At 40.0% G+C, this 21023-nt stretch overlaps 1 protein-coding gene across 1 annotated transcript in view; it reads right to left on the bottom strand.

Annotated features, from left to right (window-relative positions):
- The window catches only part of SLC43A2 (solute carrier family 43 member 2), a 49332-nt gene extending 28781 nt beyond the window's left edge, over positions 1-20551 (bottom strand). The window contains exons 1-2 of the mRNA XM_075196714.1: positions 20385-20551; positions 13720-13909 (exon numbers count right to left, since the gene is read on the bottom strand). Of these exons, the coding sequence (XP_075052815.1) occupies positions 13720-13879 (160 nt within the window). The 5' untranslated portion in view covers positions 13880-13909; positions 20385-20551. The remainder of the gene's footprint in view (positions 1-13719; positions 13910-20384) is intronic.
- Between the last annotated feature and the right edge of the window lie 472 nt (positions 20552-21023).

The following is a 21023-nucleotide window of genomic DNA, read 5'->3' as shown; positions in this document are numbered from 1 at the left end:
GTTAATAATTCTACATCTATGGTAAATATCCAGGCAGAGACAGAAGATGCACACATTTATCTTCATCATTTCCTTCCATCCCCCATCAGTTGTCTCTGTGTATTTAGCGACTTTAGCAAAACAAGGATAAGGTAACAGGAAACAGATGTGGGTGAAAGGTTAGTCAGATAAGCAATGGACTAAAGCCATGTATAAGAGTAGTACAATTCAATATGGTGGTTCTTGCCACTGGCTTTCCCTGCTTCATATTTCACACAAAGCCAACACTCTGTCATTGGTTATTGGTTATAAGTATTGTAGACAGTCTTAAGTGAGTGCAAACAAGGCAGTGGGTATTAGTTATCAGTAAACAGCCTGTTTTAGCTCTGGAATGGAACAGGCTGTCTGTAGAGAGGTCTTATTGCCAGTGTCCTCAGCACTAAGACTGTTTTGAAGGATTCTGGCTCAGTTCCCAAGACAGAAAAGGGTTTGTTTGTCTTACAGGACATCATAATTAATGTCTATATAGACCTTTCGGTAAAACTCTGGGAGGGGGGGGGGGATTAACTCTTTACTGCAGGATTTCATAACTTGCTCCCAAATTAGGTGTGCCCATCAGTTTTGCAAACCATGGTTTTGTTGTTATTTAATAATGTACTTTGTTTTGTACTATTTATATACTGTTGTGTACAAATTATGTAATTGTTAAAATATTATGGATATGAAATGTGATACTAACTGATCTGAAAATATGATCATACCTCATAGAGTGTAAGCTTGTGAGCAGGGCTGTTTTACCCAATTTGTTTATTACTCTTTGTCCCCAATGGTAAAGCGCTACGGAATTTGCTGGCTTTATATAAATGTTGATGATGATGACGATACCTCCCAACATTGCCTCTTCTTCAATTAGGACAGGGTGTGCGACCTGTCACAAAGGGGGCGTGGCCACACCACTGTGGGCGTGCCTAGCGCTTTTCAAGTGCTATGTGCCACCCCACACACCATACCTCCACCTGCGGCACAAAGTTGTCCCAATTCGAGTTGCAGGACAGAGCCCTCAAATCACGACTGTTCCTCCTAAATCGGGCAGTTGGGAGGTATGATATGATTAAGAATTTCATTAACCAATAGGTTAAGTGGCCATGCTCTACTGCATTGGTTGTGACACACATAGGAGGCAGACATTCTGTGGCCTGAATCACAGTCTATTTGTTCAATAGGAACCAGTGACAAGGTGCCAGTTATTGAATATATTTGTGTTCCTATACATGCATATTTCTGGGAACATCAGAGTACTGTGAAGGTGTATAGATAGACACATGCCTATGTTGCAACACAGTAAACCAATTCTTTATTTTAATATAACACTCAATTTATCATTGGCATGGAGGTGCTCCAGTGTGATACAATATAAAATATGGCTGCGGACACTTTAGTTTCACGTGACAAAAAGGGCAAAGTGTCCTCTAGATCCTGAAGTTTCTCGTGTGCCAATAATTGTTTATTGTGAGCAGTGATATATTCTCTTGTTCTTACAACTCGTGTAATGAAACTGGACATGTCCTGAGACATAATGTGCTCCAAAGCATTCAGAGAATAACAGTGTGTGAATGTTTGTTCCACACACCACAGCTAATGAAAACAAGTGTTCCACACAATAGAGTTTAAGAGCTTCCAAAACACTAAATGCTGATAGTATTCCCGCTATTTGGAGTACCACAGTCATGTACTCAACCACAAACTGTCAGCAGAGCTGAAAGAGGGCACATATGTTACTAAACAAATGCATTTGCTGAGAAATTGCGTATTTCTGAAATCACAAATGTCATTTTGCCCCATCTGACAAGGCTCCTGGAGGGACTGCACAGAACGAGGAAATGACGGGCCTATCCCAACATCCATGAATTTTAACTGTTTGAGAGTAACATGGAATTTGTGTACTTAATTTGCTGAAATGTGACTTGGAAATCTAAGCTCTGGATTCTACAATATCCCAAACTCAATGCTCGCACATTATAAGTAATGGCTTTCAGTAACATTAAGTATTATGTTTTGGTTAATCAGTAACCACAGTTAGTTTTACTGCTGTATAAAGGAATATTTTGGAATGTGACCTTCTCAGTAGTCACAAAAACTACTAAATGTCAACTTACAAGAGCACCAAAAGAAGAATAAAAGGGCAATAGTAAAACTGATGTTGAAAGTTGGATATTTGACTTTCATATAAAAGTGTTTTACACATATTCGGTTACAGATGGGGCCGAATATCCTACTGCTTCTCCTGTGCACAATGTATACTGCTCAGCATATACAACAGGCCCCTAGTGAAACGTGCCGTTAAATTATATTATTGCTTCTACATAGAAGCCCACTGGATCCACAGTGTAGCACAGAGTGTAGACAATGACATTAACAGGTAACGTTAAGCTAGGGGTATTCCTGAGAATTGCTACTTCAGTACTTTACGGATAAAATAGTGTCTAAACACAGTCGCCATATAAATAAGTGACATGGAACACAGTAGAGAATGACAACCTGGATTTTATATGTATTGTATGCTCACAAACTGTAAGTGCTAAAACAAATACGCCCAGACTTATCGAAGGTTGTAGGGTGTACTCAAGTGTCATCGTGACATGTTGTTGTCATTGTGCTGGGGTCAATACGAATGAGCCTTAATGTTATTGTATTATGCTTGAAGTGTATAAGTCATAAATGAGCATGAGGACTCCAGAGTCTGGGTAGGTTTCCAGGAAGAATCAAACTCCCATACCACGCATTAGTTCAGTGTTCTTTTTATAAATTCCTTCCTGTTGTTTCCTATTTCCTCTCTTAATTAAGGCCCATCTACCTCAATCCAGCATAAAGGCTACAAGGCCCCTGCTTTGGTAGGATTTCCATATTCTCTCCTTAGTTACATGTTTACATGCACTGTATTAGGAGAACATTTCATGGTAATTTGGAATATTGGAGAAAGCATTTGTCACGTCCAGAAGCCAGAGCCGCTTTACTGCCTTCACATATTAAGTCAACATATTTATTTTGTTTGGATGGGAAGAGACTTGAAGTAGGAAGCGACCTGCAGTGCAGGATACTACAATAGACTGACAAAACGTTTAAAAATCACACCATAAAGACGCTCATTGTCCAGCAGCTACTGAAACAACAAGGCCTGGTGGTCAGGAATCACCAGCCTGCGCCCAGTAAGTTCAGTATCAGGAATACTTTTGTTGCCAGTTCCCTGAAGAGCAAACAGCTGTAGTCAATACCCATGTAAAGTTAGATTGAGCACAACATGAAACTAACAAAAGCTGTTTCCCTAAATGCTGACAAAGCTGTGATATAATAAATGTGTGCAAAACTATTTGTCATCTTTGTCATGCAGGTTTTACAGGTCTATTTATGAAAGTCCCTCCAGATTATATCTATAACTAATATTTTTTATTGTCGCATATTGATAAAAAATATAATTATACTAAAGCAATTTGTGAAAGTTATCTTTCCAGGACAATCCAGGTGAACGGTGGAGACATTACTCCAGAAAAATAACTTTCGCCACAGTGAACATCTTCATTGCTGCTGGTGTTGATTGTACATGTGCGGCACTTAACCCCTTCCCAGCCAGCGACACTTGTAAAGTTTCTCATACTTTCAGCTAGCGGTAGATCTTAGACAGAGCTTTACAGTGATGGTGATACATGACAAACACAGGGCTAGCACGGGTGAAATCAGTCATTTCAACTTTGTTAACCCTTTCGATCTTGACTTTTACAGGAATCACTTCAGAAGTGCTTAGACTGTTCCACCTACCATCTGCACAATATATCATTTACTGTAGATAATAGGAATATTTAGAACATATCTTGGAGTTCTGCATCCTCTACTGCAGTTTATCACTATGAAGGTTACTAGTAAAGAATAGAAATTGCTGATATTTGATTAGTAGTTGTATTCTTGGATAACAAATGTATAATGATTAAATTAAATAACAGTATTTAAAGCAGATAAAGCATTGAAGTGTTAGCATTGGTGTTTGCAACCCTACAATTTTGCCTCCATTCACTTCCGTGTGTTTGCACTGTTCTGGGCCATTAGCCTTGGATTATGTGAAACTCCTAGAAGGTGTTTTGTATTTTACAACCCTTATTTACAGCTATAGGAGCAAATTCCACAAATGTAGCATACCTTAACCTCCATCCTGCCACAAGGCTTGAAGATACTATATCCAATTGCTTGTTGTATCCTTCATGCTATAGTGTTACTAGGGTAAATTGGATATATGATTACAATCTAAACAATAAATATAATGACTACATTTAATTAAACATGAGTACTCTTGCATGTTTATATATAACGCTAATGGGAAATCAGAAAGTTATATACAGTTAAACCTAGGAAGCACTCCCTGATTTGACTTTCCCTGGCAATCACTTTTTTCACGATCTCTTCATTCCCTATTGCATTTAAATGATTTTACTCTCCCTTTTACTCATCGAATCGGATAAATTGACAGCTAGGCCAGCAGTGGGACCAGGTTTCAGACTGTCTAGCAGGAGGCTTGGGTTCAGTGACAGCCAGGCATTGGGTTTAGTGACAGCAGGGCAACGGGATCCATTTTAGTGACAGGCAGGCAGCGGGATCGGAGTTAGGGATTGTCAGGCAAGCAATCGGATGGGTTTAGTGACAGCCAAGCAGTGGGATAAGGTTCCATGACAGCTGGGCATTTAAATCGGGTTTAGTGACAGCCAGACAGAGGGATCGAGTTTAGTGACAGCCAGACAGTGGAATCGAGTTTAGTGACAGCCAGATGGCAAGATCGGGTTCAGTAACAGCCAGGCAGCGGGATCAAGTTTAGTGACAGTCAGGAAGCAAGATCAGTCTTAGTAACAGCCAGGCAGCATGGCTGCACAGGGGGAGATTTAAAATCATTACCAAGAGTGGGCTGAGCCAAAATGTGGCTCCCTTATAATTAACAAGTACTGAATTTTTTGTTAAAAAAAATGCTAAATTTCAACAGGCGGTAAGTAGACTGAATGAAGTCATTTGGAAAGATGGCAGTTTATTATGCTCAACACTGTGAAAATAGTATCAATATTTGTATATAGTGTAGTATATACATGCTTTTTTATGTGACTGGGCCCAACATATTCAGTAGTTTATTAACCTATGAAAGGCGTAGTGTTACTGAAATGCACCATGCAAGAGAACACATCCTAGGTTCATTTGCAACCATGGTCCATTAAGCCTGAGCTGTGTTCAGCTACATGTCATTTGGAATAGGAATAATTGATCTCAATAGGACACACTGTGTTATAATGAATACGGGAATGAACCACAGGAATAAACCACAAATGTATGCAACTACAGCAAGTAACATATGTGGTCTGTTGCATGGAATCAGTGTCCTTTGGGATAAATCCATATTCTAATTAATGTTAGAGCTACTTTTACCATGAAGGGCTGTTTGACTAAACAATGAATACTCTTTATTTTAAAGTGCCAACAGATCCATTATAAAAGTACTGTGAAAATTCATAACGTTACTGTAATGCACAACTTACATTTGGATAATGTGCAGTAGTTATTACAGCTCTGCCTTACAAGCTAGTAATAATGGATGCCATACAGGAATAGCATGCTAACATCCAACAGGCAGTGAATAGACTGAAGGAAGTCATTTGAAGAGATGTCAATTGTTATGCTTGGCGTGGAAATAGTACCAGAGTGTGATTACAATGTAGCACTCAAATGCCTTTTTTATGTGAATAGGTCCATCATATTCAGTAGCTTACATTCAAACAGAGAAACATTAGCCTTTGAAAGGTGTACTGTTACGTAAATGCACAATGCAAGAGAACACATACCAGCTTCATTTATTTCAAAGCCAAAGTAAAAGCAATGTGAATGCTCTTCAGAAAGCCAGCTTACTGCTGCTGTACACATGTCCTCCTGCAGTGACACTGAAGGGTGTGGGAGCCTTAGAGGGCTATTAGCACATCCTGAAGATATATACTTTCTTAGACAATTAAACTGTGTGACAATTAAACCAAGTTAACATTCCCCAACAGTCAGTTCCTGTTTTCATGTTAGTTGAACTCATATAATCAAATTATTATTATAATGGATTTTAGTACGCTGATTCATGGATTTTATACGGACCTAGATATATTACTGTAACTGTGTTTTGTGTAGTGTAATCTATTTTTCTGCTTTAATTCAATAAAATGAAAGATTGGAACAATATTACCCTCAAAAAATAAAATAGCGGGGAATGGAATTTCAATGTTTAAAGTAACTGCTTAGCAAACATTTAAATCATAGTTGCCGGAGGGGAAGTCCAAGTGCAGGGAGAATGACGACGCGTTTCGCATCATCAAGTCCTGTCCCCTCTTTCCTACTGCTAATGTTGTCCTTCTAGGCAAAAAAAGACATAGCACTTGCTGGATGAGATATTCTAATGAACTTTCACGGGTGGAGACTGCTCGTATTTGAAGGAGTCCCCATTTAAGCAATAGTCCACTGAGCTTTTATATTTGTGTAAATCGTACAGGATCTTTAGAGGTAGCGGCAACCGTGACTTGGCCACTAGTTTTATTAGACTGCCTTTTGCACCATATAGGCAAGTTTCATAAAGTTACTGAGGGCATGTAAACCAACGTACTATAAATATTAAAATGAATGTCCCCCTTTCTTGACATGAGTTTTCTAAGACACAAAATGAGGCTTTAACAAGCAATATTTAAGAACTAAAAAAGTTAAATATTTAACTTAACAAAGGTGATGATAAATGATATTACTTTGATATGATAATTTTACTTTTGTTGACACATTTTACATCTCAGTCATGGACCAAAGATCCACAAAATGCAAATAAAGGCAGACGAACGGCAAAAGTATTTATGTGGATAGCTGGCAATTAGGAATCCGCATTGTATTGCTCTGTACATGACCGTCACTGTCTTTCCAGCTCTTGCTAAAATGTTAGCATTGATAAAGGGACAGAACACATCAAGACAGTGATACAAGTGCAGTTTTTTTGGACTCTACATTCTTCCTTCAGACAACTGTACATACAAACTGTACATACAGACAGCTGTATATAAAACTAGATGATGAAAGGAGTGAACGATCATCTTGGCTCTCAGGAACACATTCTTGATACCAAGGAGGAACAGGGCCCAACAGTTCGTTATGACTGATGTTATATTATATTTACAATTTGCACTTTGTAAGTGTCTAAATGTTTAAGCATTTTGACAGTTTGTAGAATAAAGAAGTTGAAGCCTAAATAAGTATTCCTTCTACTCTAATATGACTCAACAGCTTTCATCAGCCATAAATGCTGACACACAAAACATACTTTCTGTTGAGATTAGACTTTTTGAGGAGCTGGTGTACTATTACCCAACTAGCAGATATTTTGCTGAAGACGAAACAAAAGACGCCTTAAAGAATGAAAATGATACGTCATGTACTACCCCTAAGTCCTATCAGGCACTATTTCCACATATCTTTCTTATCTGGATCGGTGAACAAGGGTAAATTCTTAGGAGCAATTATTACACTATAAAGCTATGTAATAAAATAAACTATGCTACAAACAAACAAAGTTCAGTTCTTTGATTATATATTTGTGTGCCAAGAATGATCTGTTGCCTAGAATGACATAATACAGGGATTAAAGATAACTTAGTATAATTACACCAATGCTGTTTATTCCATGGTAATGTCTTACTGCATTTATACAGCCATCTCTAACAAAAGCAAATAAATGTAATATTTGAATTCAGAAGAATGTGGGAAAAATAATTAGGCTGGGTACACACTACAGAACATTTCTCCCGATGCACTATTGGTTAACCACCGACTGATAGTCCTGATCAGCATGTAGAGCTATGTGTACATGCAATACACGTTTTACCGTCAGATCTGTGCTGTTCATCTGACAAAACTCTCTGCTGAAAAGATTGTGACTCTGTAAACTCTATGGAGATCTGCCTACACTGCAGGTGGTGAGTGCATATACACTGCAGAATTGGCCCAACATCGTTCCATCGCTTATAGAGATTTTTAGTCTGTTTATAAAATCAAAGGAAATGATACAATGTGTTTTGGAACGATAAAACATGATCATTGGATCGTACACACTAATGGGATATCAGACCTAACAGTCATTTATCGTGTGATAGGCACGATAATCGGGTGGCCTAGTGGTTAGCACTTCTGTCTCACAACTGATGAGTTCAATTCCCGACCATGGCCTTATCTGTGTGGAGTTTGTATGTTCTCCCCGTGTTTGCGTGGGTTTCCTCCGGGTGCTCCGGTTTCCTCCCACACTCCAAAAAACATACTGGCAGGTTAATTGGCTGCTAACAAATTGACCCTAGTCTGTGTGTGTTAGGAAATTTAGACTGTAAGCTCCAATGGGGCAGGGACTGATGTGAATGAGTTCTCTGTACAGAGCTGCGGAATTAGTGGCGCTATATAAATAAATGGTGATGATGATGTAGTGTGAACCTAGCTTTAGTTAAATCATTACGGGCCTCTCACCCACTGTGATTCTTAGGCCCCTTAACCACTGTGATTCTTAAGCCCCTCATCCGCTGAAATTCTTGGGCCGCTCATCCACTGTGATTCTTAGACCCCTCATCCACTGTGATTCTTAGACCCCTCATCCGCTGTGATTCTTAGACCCTCGTCCGCTGTGATTCTTAGACCCCTCGTCCGCTGTGATTCTTAGGCCCCTCGTCCGCTGTGATTCTTAGGCCCCTCGTCCGCTGTGATTCTTAGGCCCACCACCCGCTGTCTGCTGTGATTCTTAGGCCCCTTGTCCGCTGTGATTCTTAGACTCCTCACCCGTTGTGATTCTTGGGCCGCTCACCTGCTGTGATTCTTAGACCCCTCACCCGCTGTGATTCTTAGGCCCATCACCCTCGTCCGCTGTGATTCTTAGGCCCTTTAACCACTGTGATTCTTAGGCCGCTCACCCACTGTGATTCTTAGGCCGCTCATCCACTGTGATTCTTAGGCCTCTCACCCACTGTGATTCTTAGGCCTCTCACCCACTGTGATTCTTAAGCCCCTCATCTGCTGAAATTATTAGGCCCCTCACCCACTGTGATTCTTAGGCCCCTCACCCGCTGTGATTCTTAGGCCACTTTTTATGTGAATGGGTCCATCATTTTCAGTAGTTTACATTCCAACAGAGAGACATTAACCTATGAAAGGTGTAGTGTTACTGAAATGGACAATACAAGAGAACACATCCCAGGTTCATTTGCAACCATTGTCTATTCAGCCTGAGCTCAGCGTCATTTGGAATAGGAATAATTGATCTCAATAGGAGATGTGGCCACAGGACTCACTGTGTTATAATGAACACCAGAATGAACCACATATATATTCAAATACAGCAAGTAGCATATGTGGTCTGTTGCAATGTTTACTTTACAATACATAAAAAGTGTTACACTAATGGTCCATTATAACTTGTTGCATTATTTATAATGAGTGATGCTATGTACACACAGGCGTTTGCAATGCGTTTCTTTAATGCATGTTAGAATGTAAGTACCAATACACATAAACCACATTGCATTTATGTATGTTGTTGTATTTGCTTGATATGCATTTAGATGCATTCACTAATGTGTTCAATCTGCACCATTTAAACAAACAGGAAGTTGATTCAAGACAGAGGCATGTGGTAGCATTTTAGCTGCAGCATTACGTTTATATTGAGATGAATGTTACGTTTTCCACTGCATTGCTCATACTGTATAATGGAAGAGGAAACGCACTATAATGCAATGTAAGTTACATGTATGAAAAACCACAAATATTTGTTGCTCATTTGTTACAAACATTTCTATTTTCACATGTTTACATGCACTTAACTCGTTTTAGGGACTCATTATTTAAAAGAAAGAATGGTAATGCCAGTGTGTATGTAGTCTTAGGGCTAGATTTACTAAACTGCGGGTTTGAAGAAGTGGAGATGTTGCCTATAGCAACCAATCAGGTTCTAGCTATCACTTTGTAGAATGCACTAAATAAATGACAGTTAGAATCTGATTGGTTGCTATAAGCAACATCTCCACTTTTTCAAACCCGCAGTTTAGTAAATATACCCCTTAGGGTGTATCTGTCATCTACACACAGTGGATGTAGCATTTTCCTAGTGAATTGAAAGGCTTCATTCTTGTGAATACTGGTTCAGTCCACAAAATCTCTGCATCCACTGCGTGTAGGAGACGAGTACAAGGTAAGGCCTTGTACTTACTAGTATTATTTTCATGCATGTTACTAGCATTTGTAAGCATTGGTATACTGCATGCAAATGTGTCTGAAAATACAACCAGATGTTTCCAGGGTTTTTCTGAATGCATCTTGTTCTACTCATTGCATTTACAGCAAATTAAACACATTTGGGAAGCCTACTGTGACCTCAAAAAGACTAGTAGAATTGCTCAAAACATAAAGCATGTCAAATGCACTTTGGATTCAGTTTCACTCCTTATGTATTATCGTTTTTTAACACCGAAAAATTCCGGTGGGTACATGGAAAAAGTGTCAATATGGCAAATAATAGAGCATTTTAATTTCATCTATATTATGAATGAATTCAGCATAGCTGATGCCAGACAAATACTGCATTATTCTATAATCTGTTAATGGCATCAGGAGACCAGGCAGGTCTAATGAGGCGATTCATGTTTCCACACACTGATCATCTCAGAGATTCAGACCAGGCTGGCTGCCCTTTTCTAGCCAAAGTTCAGCAGAAGACTCAGCAGTTCTGGGAGCCTGGTTAGACAGCTGAAATTTACTTAACAGTCCAAAGGGCAGCTCCTGGAGTGCTGAGATGCTGTTTCTGGCCAGATTACAGATAGCAGGAGTACATGCAGATGTGATCAGAGTCCTTCTTTCATATCTCATTTTTTATGCTACATCTACCCAATTTCATGCCTGTGGCAGCAGCTTTTAGAGCACATTATGGCAGAGGCGTTGCCTGGATTGCTAAACAACAAGAAAAGTTCTTGTCCTTTGCCCACATGGTAAAAGTCAAATGCTAATAAAATTATTTGATGACGGGACAAGGTGTAGGTGTAAAGGTTTCTAATATGCATAAGGCATATATACCTGCTGGCGGTTTAAATGTCATGTGGACTATTAGCAGGACATGTTAGTTTCAGTGACACAGAGGAAAAACATTAGATTATGTATTTACAGTCAACGCAGTTAGTTTTCCTGGGTGAAAGAAAACGGTCACATTTACTTTCAAGACACCACAGTTCATTTTAGCATTAAACCACTATAAATAGTCTTTCTAACACTTATACCAAAACTAAAAATAGTAAAATCATCTGAATGACAATGGGAATCATGGGTTTTAATTACGGAGTTCACAACCCTATACAGTTTAAAATTATATGGTTTGGTACATATTACATTGAATAACATTTTACTCACTTCTTACCAACAGGTGTAAATATAAAATCATATCACAGTCAGTAAATTTGCTGACTTTCAGCAAACTTGATTTTTATGTATACGTTACCAATTCTGAGAACTGTCTCATTCAGACTGTTCACAGCAATATATTAGTTGGTAAAGAACTTCAGGAGGGTGGGCACACTGTTCAATCCAGAAATAAGTCCACCAATCACACCATAATTTTGATTATGAGAAAAAGGTTAGATGGAATTAATTTCCCCTTTGTGTATATGCAGAAGAATAAATAAATGTCCATTGTGAAGTAATGCAGGGCAGTCTCAGAAACGTGCATCTACAAATGTAGCTCCAACAAAGCGGTGACTGTCCTGTGATGACGTAAGACAATGACAGTGTGGAAATATGTTCCTGAACTGAAGATTGGTGTCTGGGGAAAAAAAGGGCACCGACATTCTGAAACTGCAGCTTTCACATCACTTGTCTCACACCAGTTCATCTACTATAAGTAACCGGCTCACGAGGCACCAACCTCCTGACTGAATCTATTAACACACAAAGCCTGCAGGAGGCATATAATTACCCAGTCTACCTTCAACTAATATAGAGTGGTTATGCATCCAGCCTACTATCTTCCTCTACACTTGCTGCCCCTGCTGTATCAATGTCATTATAAATAATGATAATTTAAAAAGTGTCAGTGTATGTGCCTAGATAACGATAAAGCTATCTGTGAACAACCTGCTCTAAACATCATGGAGGCCAGTTGGTGCTATAGTCAGTACTCAAAACAGTACCTGTCCAGAGAAGCAGTACTTCTCCAATAAAATACTAATTTAAACAAATATAGTAGGTTTTGCTTAATTTTCCAGTAAATATTCAGCAAAATGTATTTTCTCTATAAATTTGAATTTTGCTTTTTTAAATTAAAATAGCATATTCCTGGCAAAATATAATATCTTCCATAGACTTCAATGGATCAAAGCAATAGTGCTCACCAAAATGTTACGTGGTAGGACATTCTGCGCTGGATGAACAGGCAGTAATATATGAACAAAACATCTATTAGAACCTGGTTTTCTGAGCTAGAGGAGATCTAAAGAAATATATATTACTGCAATTCGTACAAATAAACTCATACTTATACTATAATGTCATTGGTTAAGCTTTTAAGCTGATAATACTAAGCAATTTGATTGGTGAATAACAAAGACCAGCTTATATGGCTAATTACATGTTACTCAAAGTCATATATTCAGCCTGATGATCACTATGGATAGAACCCCTGGTATATACAACACAGGGCAAGTAGTTATAATACAAGCTTCACTCGATAAACATAGCAATGCAAAGCTCATGGATAGATTAAGCCTTGTACTATCCCTTGGGGCAAACAATATCCATCTGGCTTCTCCAGCATCAAATGACTCACATGAAATCTGTGCAGCTTCTAGAAAAGTGGATACTAACACTTCCGACACAAAATATGTGCTTAGGAATTGCTAAAAGATAAAGCACAGGAAAACATGTTGTAACACCAACAGGAATTATATTTGGCAAATCTCATATGGCCAAATTAACATCTCAATAGCGATACACCTGATTATGTTTTATTTTCTGTATGGTCTTATCTGTACTCGAGTTGTGCTGGTCACATAGTACCATTGAGAAGAAGCATCGCACTAGGAGTTCAGAGCAGCTTGCAGTGTTAACACAGTCAAAACATTTCCCTATGGTGGGAGATTTAAGCACCATCCAGTCACATACTAATATGACATACACTGTGTGAATGCACTGTACTCACTCTGTCATAGCAAAATCACTAGGAATGGGTGACCAAGGAGAGGAAATGAATATGGTCTGGAGGGCCATACATGACCCTATGAAGGGCTGCATGTTGCACTGGGCCACCCTGCTGCCATATTTTAGCCATAGTCTATCCCACACCAAAAATAATTGACTTAAAAACATCAGTTGGCAGTAATGTCAGTTTGATATCTATAAACTGGTGTTGGTCTAAAAAAAAGTGTTTTAATTCTATGTTATTCCACTTTATGATACATTTTTAATGAATGATATGAGTGCTTTACCTTTAATCCATGTTACATTGTATAAGCAGGACACTCACCACCACTTTGTTTATTTCTGCATTTCTCTACAAGTGATTGCAGACTAGGGGGTATATTTACTAAACTGTGGGTTTGGAAAAGTGGCGTTAATTACATTAACTTTAACGCCGATTGATTTTGTAAGCAGATGCAAGCTCAACGTGTCGGTGATTCGTACCTGGATAGTGACACATGTAGGAGTAGAACCCTTCGGACTTCAGCATGATGAGCAGAGACCCCCAGCCCAGAAGCACCGCAGAGAAGAAAAGGTTCTCCACCACAGCAGTGCACGCCATCCACCACCTGCGCCGATGCGCCGTAGCAAGCGTTGGAGCCATGGTTCTTATTTTTCTTTAGTCAATGTAAGTCTGCAAAGCAAACAATTAAAGAGTAAGTGAGGTCTCAACACAGATACTTTCAGAAAATATTTTTTTTCTTTAACACTTTATACTGTTATAAATAGGCAGAACAAATAATGTATATTGCTACAATGTAACTGTTGTAATGTAATTATTTATGTCTTGTTTTATATATATCTAGTGGCACCATTATCTTCCACTCTTCCCACCCTTATTACAGGTGAATTCATGTGTGGGGCTCATGTATGGGGAAGTTATTTATTTATTTGGGGTGAGGGGGGGCAGAGTTGTTTGATTTTGTTTAATTGCTAGAGGTAGGGCCTCCAGAACCGTACAGAGTCCTGGAGGTGAGGTCTTACCAGTTACCTAGAAAGTGGCAATATAGCCCCTCTCTTCCCACTACTAATACCTCTTTCTATACAACCAAGTATTGTACTAGTTGACTATACTCACGTACAGGGGCACTGCTAGATTTTGTGGTGTTGCATTGCATAAGGTGAGCGCATACGGAAGAGGCTTCACCTCTACCCTGGCACTTGCCATGCCCCTGCTCTGCAGAGAGCAAGTGGAGGACTAGAAAGGGCACGCGCCAACTTGCCTGCCCCAAAACAATTTTTTGGCACGCAAGCTGACTAGCTGATGCCCTTCTGCCACACATAGGGGCCAGTGTTCCCTCTAAGCTGAGCAATCTGGAAATTATAGCGTTAAACCTGTATCTTACTAGGAAACATCCTGCAGATTGTGAATGCAAACCTTTCCGGTGGAGCCCTCATTGGAGTGACCTTTTAACTCTTCCCTTTCCAGATTGCTCAGCTTAGAGGGAACACTGATAGGGGCATATTCAATTAGGTTTCCAGTCCGTGGTAACGCGCTTTACCGCGGAACCTGCTCAGTATTGGCGGTAATACGGTAATAATAATGGCCGCAATAACGCAGATTTTCCTACGCAACCCTATGGGGTGCGCACAAAAATCCACGTTATTGTGATACCGTGAACTGACTTAGCGGCCCATTCCGGCGCGTTCCCACGGACCGGAAACCTAACTGAATACCCCCCATAGTGTGTTCCACCGGCCCTGCTCAATAGATTGTAAGTTTGTTAATACCCTATCATGTTTATTCCCAAATCAAAATAACTGCAGAGTATGCTGACATTTGAATAAAGGTTAATAAAGAATAAACACACTACTTTCTGTTTACCTTAATAGTCATCTTAAACTATAACTCCATACTACGTTTTCTCTGTTGTTCATGACATTACACAGTTTATTCTCTACTATACTTTACGACTGTCATCTTCCATATGCATTATTTTACATTTTGATTTCATTTAAAATTTCCACATTTTCCCCCCCTCTATTTTCTCTAAACCACTAAACATTTGTTTTACCATCTTGATCTATCAATTTAATTACTATGTAAACTACTAGATTAGTTTGACGATTCCCCAGCAACAAATGCATGTTGCATTAGAATTGTAATTTGTTTGACTCTAATGCTCAACATTTCCTTTTTTATAAAGGGATTCCATTATTATTCAATACAAATTACAAACTCTCACCCACAAGGGATGCTGCAAATTACAGTGATCATTTCTTCCCGCCAGTGTAATACACTGTCTCCAGGTAATAAGCTACTATCTGTGACTGATGCTTATACTTTAAGCTTCTCTCTTTTTTTTTTAAGTAGCTGTGTATACCTAATGAACTCTTTGTTCACAAATCTAAAGAGGCACAAAGTACTGAGAGGGAAACAGTTAATAAGTGAGGAAATAAGTCACTGGGTTCACACTTATCAACTGGATGATGTCAAGAGGGGCAAAGATCTAATGGTTTAATTCCACAGTAAAGATTCAAGATTGCTGTGAAGAGAAAACTGACAAACAGATAACTAGAGTTTCTTCCCAGGCCAATTGCTTCCCATGCTGAGCTCTGTTTATTGCTGAACAAACAGCATATAAGCAAGTTGACAAAGACTTCAATCCTTTGACCAATCTATTAACACCTGTCCTCTCTCAGAATAAACTTCCATTAGCCAAAGGTCTCACTTTAAAAATGCTGTTAAAAAAAAACGTACAAAACAACACACTTTACATTTTCAAAGCCAAAAAAGAGCCCCCATTTAAGGGTTTCTTCACTCTTTCGGCATCAAGCCAAATAAATGTGTTTTTTTTTTTGTGGAGGAATTTGAAAAAGACAGTAAGACAGTATGGGCTCTTGGGGTAGGTGGTCCATGTTTGGCTAGACACAGCTTCGGACCAATCATGTGCTACCTTTTACTGAGCTGTCACACCTTCTCTCCCCTTTAAATCTCTCATGGCCCAATTACTTTCAAATACAAAGCGTTCTGGGCTATACACTAGGATAGTTTTGGAAAATCCCATAAACAGCATAATGTTGTTTGGATTAAGCATAAGGCACATTTACTCTATCTTTGCAAAGCTGGGTACACACTACAGAACATTTCTCCCAATGCAATATCTAACAATTTTACTGAAAGTCCCGATCAGCATGCTGATTCATGTGTACACTTACACGATTTACCTTCAGATCTGTGCTCTTCATCTGTCATAATCATTGGCTGAAAAGATCATGACTCTGTACACTCTATGGAGATCTGCCTACACTGCTGGTGGTGAGTGCATACACACTGCAGAATTTGTCCAACATCACTCCATTGTTTATAAAAATTTGTAGTCCGGTTATAAAATCAAACGATATGATAATGCTTAGGAACGATAAAACATGATCGTGGGAGCATACACACTAATGCAATATCTGACCTGACAGTCATTTTTATAAATAAATGGTGATGATGATGATGATTTATTGTACAATGGGCAAGATAATCAGGTACAGAACCCGTAGTATGTATCCAGCTTTATTCAACTGTACTACACTAATTCCCCAGGTGTCCTAATGGAAGTCTGCTTCTAGCTACCTATTAAATATCCTGTACTGATTTCATAATAGACCCGGCATAGACCTATAATCCATTGCTGCAAATATTGTATCACTAATTAACAGAAAGAATGATTGCAAATAGATTAAAAAATGAAACTGAAGTGAGAGGTGAGCATTACTATTTTTAAATAAAATGTCACAAAACCTTTCCACATTATGGACATATGACTGTATGGGGGGAATTCAATCCCCCCCCCCCCCCCCCCCCCAAGTAGTGGCGGGATAACTCTATTACCGCTATTACGGTACATTTAACCCGGCTTTCTGAAAAACCTGCGTTGAAACTACCGTAATAACGGCATTTAAGCGCACTCTTACCATAATAACGGTAATAGTGCGCAGGTTGCGTTACTTTTTACAATAATGCGGCCAATTGAATTCCCCCCTAAGTACGTGCTTCAAATGCTGAGGTGACCATTATAAAAAAAAACTTGATAGGAGTCTAAATGGTAAGAAACAAGCAATAAAGAGCCACAGAAATGCTGAATGTAATAAATACATGTGTGCAGTTATATTTAATTCCCACAGCTGAGCCCGTTCTTTGACTTCTTAAAGAGCTTGCACACAGTGGCGTTGAAACAATGTCTTTAAACTCCTTGTACTTTGTCCTCGCTTATAAAAGGGCATTAGAAGTGTGTTCTCACAGTAGTCCTGCGGCATAGTGTACAATATTATACCTCCCAACTGCCCTGATTTAGGCGAACAGTCCCCATTTAAGGGCTCTGTCCTGCGTGCCGACAGCTTTTTCCATGGTAGGAAGTTTGGGGGGTATGCGCTGTTCAACGCTGCTCTGCATAGTAGCACAGAGGTGAACAGATGGCACGCACACTCGCCACTGGTGCGCGCAGCATTAAATGTAGCTGGGGCGAGTCAGCGCTTGGGAGCTCTGAACACGCTCCTGTTGGACCATGGCCAAGCCCCTGTGTTGTGTGCCCATGCATCCTTCTCGTGCATGCACTGATGCGAGCATTGCCCCCATTCCCCAAGTTGGAAGGTATGCTATATGCTTACCAAGGGCTCCTACAGCTCTACACTATATTCTGATTTTAATGTATGGAAACTCTACCATGAAGCAAAGGTTTGTCAAAAAGTGTGCATGCATCATCATCATTTATTTATATAGCGCCAGCAGATTCCGTAGCGCTTTACAATTGGGATGTGATAAATATCATTTAACATACTTTAAAAACAATTAGATGCGTAAAATTAACACCCATGTGTAAGTGTTCTGTGTCAATAAAATATTATTTTTTACTGCTCCGTGTGAAAATAATTAGAATATAAGTATGTTTTACATAATCAACTTTTTTTAATGACCAAAAAGATCCAAGGTTGTTTAGACCTATGGTTATAATGCATTATTGCAGCAATGTTTATGGGGTAAACATCTGTTATATAAACTATAACAGTAACATTTAAGAAAAAAAAAAACAGAAAAGGGAAATGATTGATTTGCAGCCTTCACGTTATGTAACTATAGGTCTTGACAAGAGGATACCGTGGGGCGACTTAGAGCAGATACTTAATGGCACGTAAACAACACTCAGGTAACATGACTGCAATTCTACAGTATATATATGGGGATATGTGTGATCTCGACACTACTAAATCAAAGCTGAGGCAGAATCTAGCAGCGATGCTGTAATGACGACATTATAAAGATTGTCGTATAACGGAACAACACTGTCGGCGCTTCCTCCCCTACAGACCCGTTATCGAGTCTGTCACAAATCCCCAGCCGCCCGAACAAGTACCCGGCAGTGGTGAAACAGCAAATAAGCGCGCTCCGGTGGTGCAGGACCCGCCTCCTGGCCAGGGATTGGACGGTCAGCACTCGTGGAGACCCTGCGATTGGACGGCATGCGGAAGCAAGGCACGAGGAGAAGACAGGTGTCAGAAGAGCCGGTTTGAACCGGCAGGCGCGAGTCTGCGACTCTGCAGCTGAAGTGCACGCGAAGGTAGCCGGGGAAGCGCGAGGCTGAACGGGCGCGCTGAGCGGGTGGGAGGGCAGCCTGTGTGTGTGTGTGTCTGGGGGCTGTCACTACGGGGAAGGTGATTCACTGAGGGTGACATAGAGGGACAGCAGCCACAGTGCACTGTGTGTGTGACGGAGAGGGGAATATACACCAGGGCACCGGAGGGGCACAGCAGACATAGTGCCACAGAGGAGGGGCAGTATGCCAGAATCATTCACGGGAACCCGGTGGTGGGACAGGAGGAGAGAGGGGGATACAGGATGAGGAGGTGACGGGACACAGGATGGGGGGATACAGAAGTGTCAGGTATAGGAGCTGGTAACAGGAGGCACAGTCCCTATATAAACACAGGGATCAGAGCTCTGTATGAGCAGCGCATTAGCAGACACCGTGTAATTATGTAATGTCTGTACACACAATGGGAGTAACAGGAGATAACATGGGTCAGTGGGGAGAGGTAGAGCCGGGGTAATTATATGTGTAATGTCAGTGGGGACAACACATGTTAGTGGGCAGCAGCGGAGAGGAGCATTATATGTATAATATCAGTAGGGGTAATATATGTATAATATCAGTAGGGGTAATACATGTATAATATCAGTAGGGGTAATACATGTATAATATCAGTAGGGGTAATACATGTATAATATCAGTAGGGGTAATACATGTATAATATCAGTAGGGGTAATACATGTATAATATCAGTAGGGGTAATACATGTATAATATCAGTAGGGGTAATACATGTATAATATCAGTAGGGGTAATACATGTATAATATCAGTAGGGGTAATATATGTATAATATCAGTAGGGGTAATATATGTATAATAGCAGTAGGGGTAATACATGTATAATAGTAGGGGTAATACATGTATAATATCAGTAGGGGTAATAGATGGCAGGGGCAGGAGAGGGGTATTTATATGTATAATATCAGTAGAGGTAATACATGTCGGAAGAGGTATAATCTGTAATGTCAATGGGGGTAATACATATTAGGGGCAGGAGTATATCTGTATAATGTCTGGGGGTAATACATATTAGGGGCAGGAGTAGATCTGTATAATGTCTGGGGGTAATACATATTAGGGGAAGGAGTAGAATCTGTGATGTCAGTGGGGGTAATACATGGCAGGAGTAGAAAGGAGTAGACTATGTGTAATGTAAGTAATAAATGGCAGGAGTAGGAAGGGGTAGAATCTGTATAATGTCGGGGCGGGTGGAGTAATACATGTCAGGGGCAGGAGTGGGGCACTAGCAGCTGTATGACAAGCTGATGTTAGGGGTAACTTGGTATCAGTGTAATATATCCCTATATACAGCACAGTTCTGGGGCATCTCCAGCAGCAGCATAGTGCTGGGTAATAAATAACACCGCTACATACAGAGTAACCCGACTATAAGTTGAACAGGACACTGACAATTCCTCTACACCCGCTGCACGAACACCTCCCTGTACCCCAGCACCGTATCACAGCGCTGCCAGTCACCCTGCGCCCCAATATCTCGGGACATCTCATGCAGCCCAGCACTTGCTATCTTACCTCTGATGACACAGGATACTGGCCGGGATATGAAGCAGACCGGTTCTTTATCTGGCTTATTGAAGGTGGTGCGGGTCCGGTTGTGGCCGCTTGATCTTATTTTCCAATGGCACGGATCGGATCCGGTGCCGCAGCCCCTGCTTCTCCTTCTCGGGCCCGACCGACTTGTTTTCTCATTTCTTTATTCAGGTCCTTTTATTGCGGAGCTTCTGAGAAAAACAGTGCTCTATTGTCATTGGCTGACAGGGGCTAGAGACAGAAACGAGCCAATGATAAGGCGTTCTGATAGAAGAGATGGAACAAATACATAGAAGTAATCAGCAAAATAAAGTGAGAACACAGTGCAGAACGGTATATCCATAGATAAATATTGCCATTTAAATTACTCGATGAACCACACACATATACATATAAATATAATATAAATATCGTGTTTTCTTGAATAAACAATGGCATTGACATTTAATTGTCCAATACACTGTCTGAACACTGAAACTTGATATTAAGTGTTGGAGCTAAAAGTAAGCAATTTATTGTACAGGAAAACTCCGTTCAGTTCAACAAAGACAAGGAGCTGAGCTGAAATCTGACACCCAATAACATGAACCACATACTTCAGCAGCACAAAAGGGAAAACGA

This window comes from Mixophyes fleayi, chromosome 2, assembly GCF_038048845.1.
Source record: "Mixophyes fleayi isolate aMixFle1 chromosome 2, aMixFle1.hap1, whole genome shotgun sequence".
Classification (NCBI taxonomy): domain Eukaryota; kingdom Metazoa; phylum Chordata; class Amphibia; order Anura; family Limnodynastidae; genus Mixophyes; species Mixophyes fleayi.
This window is presented reverse-complemented; position numbering and strand designations above follow the sequence as displayed.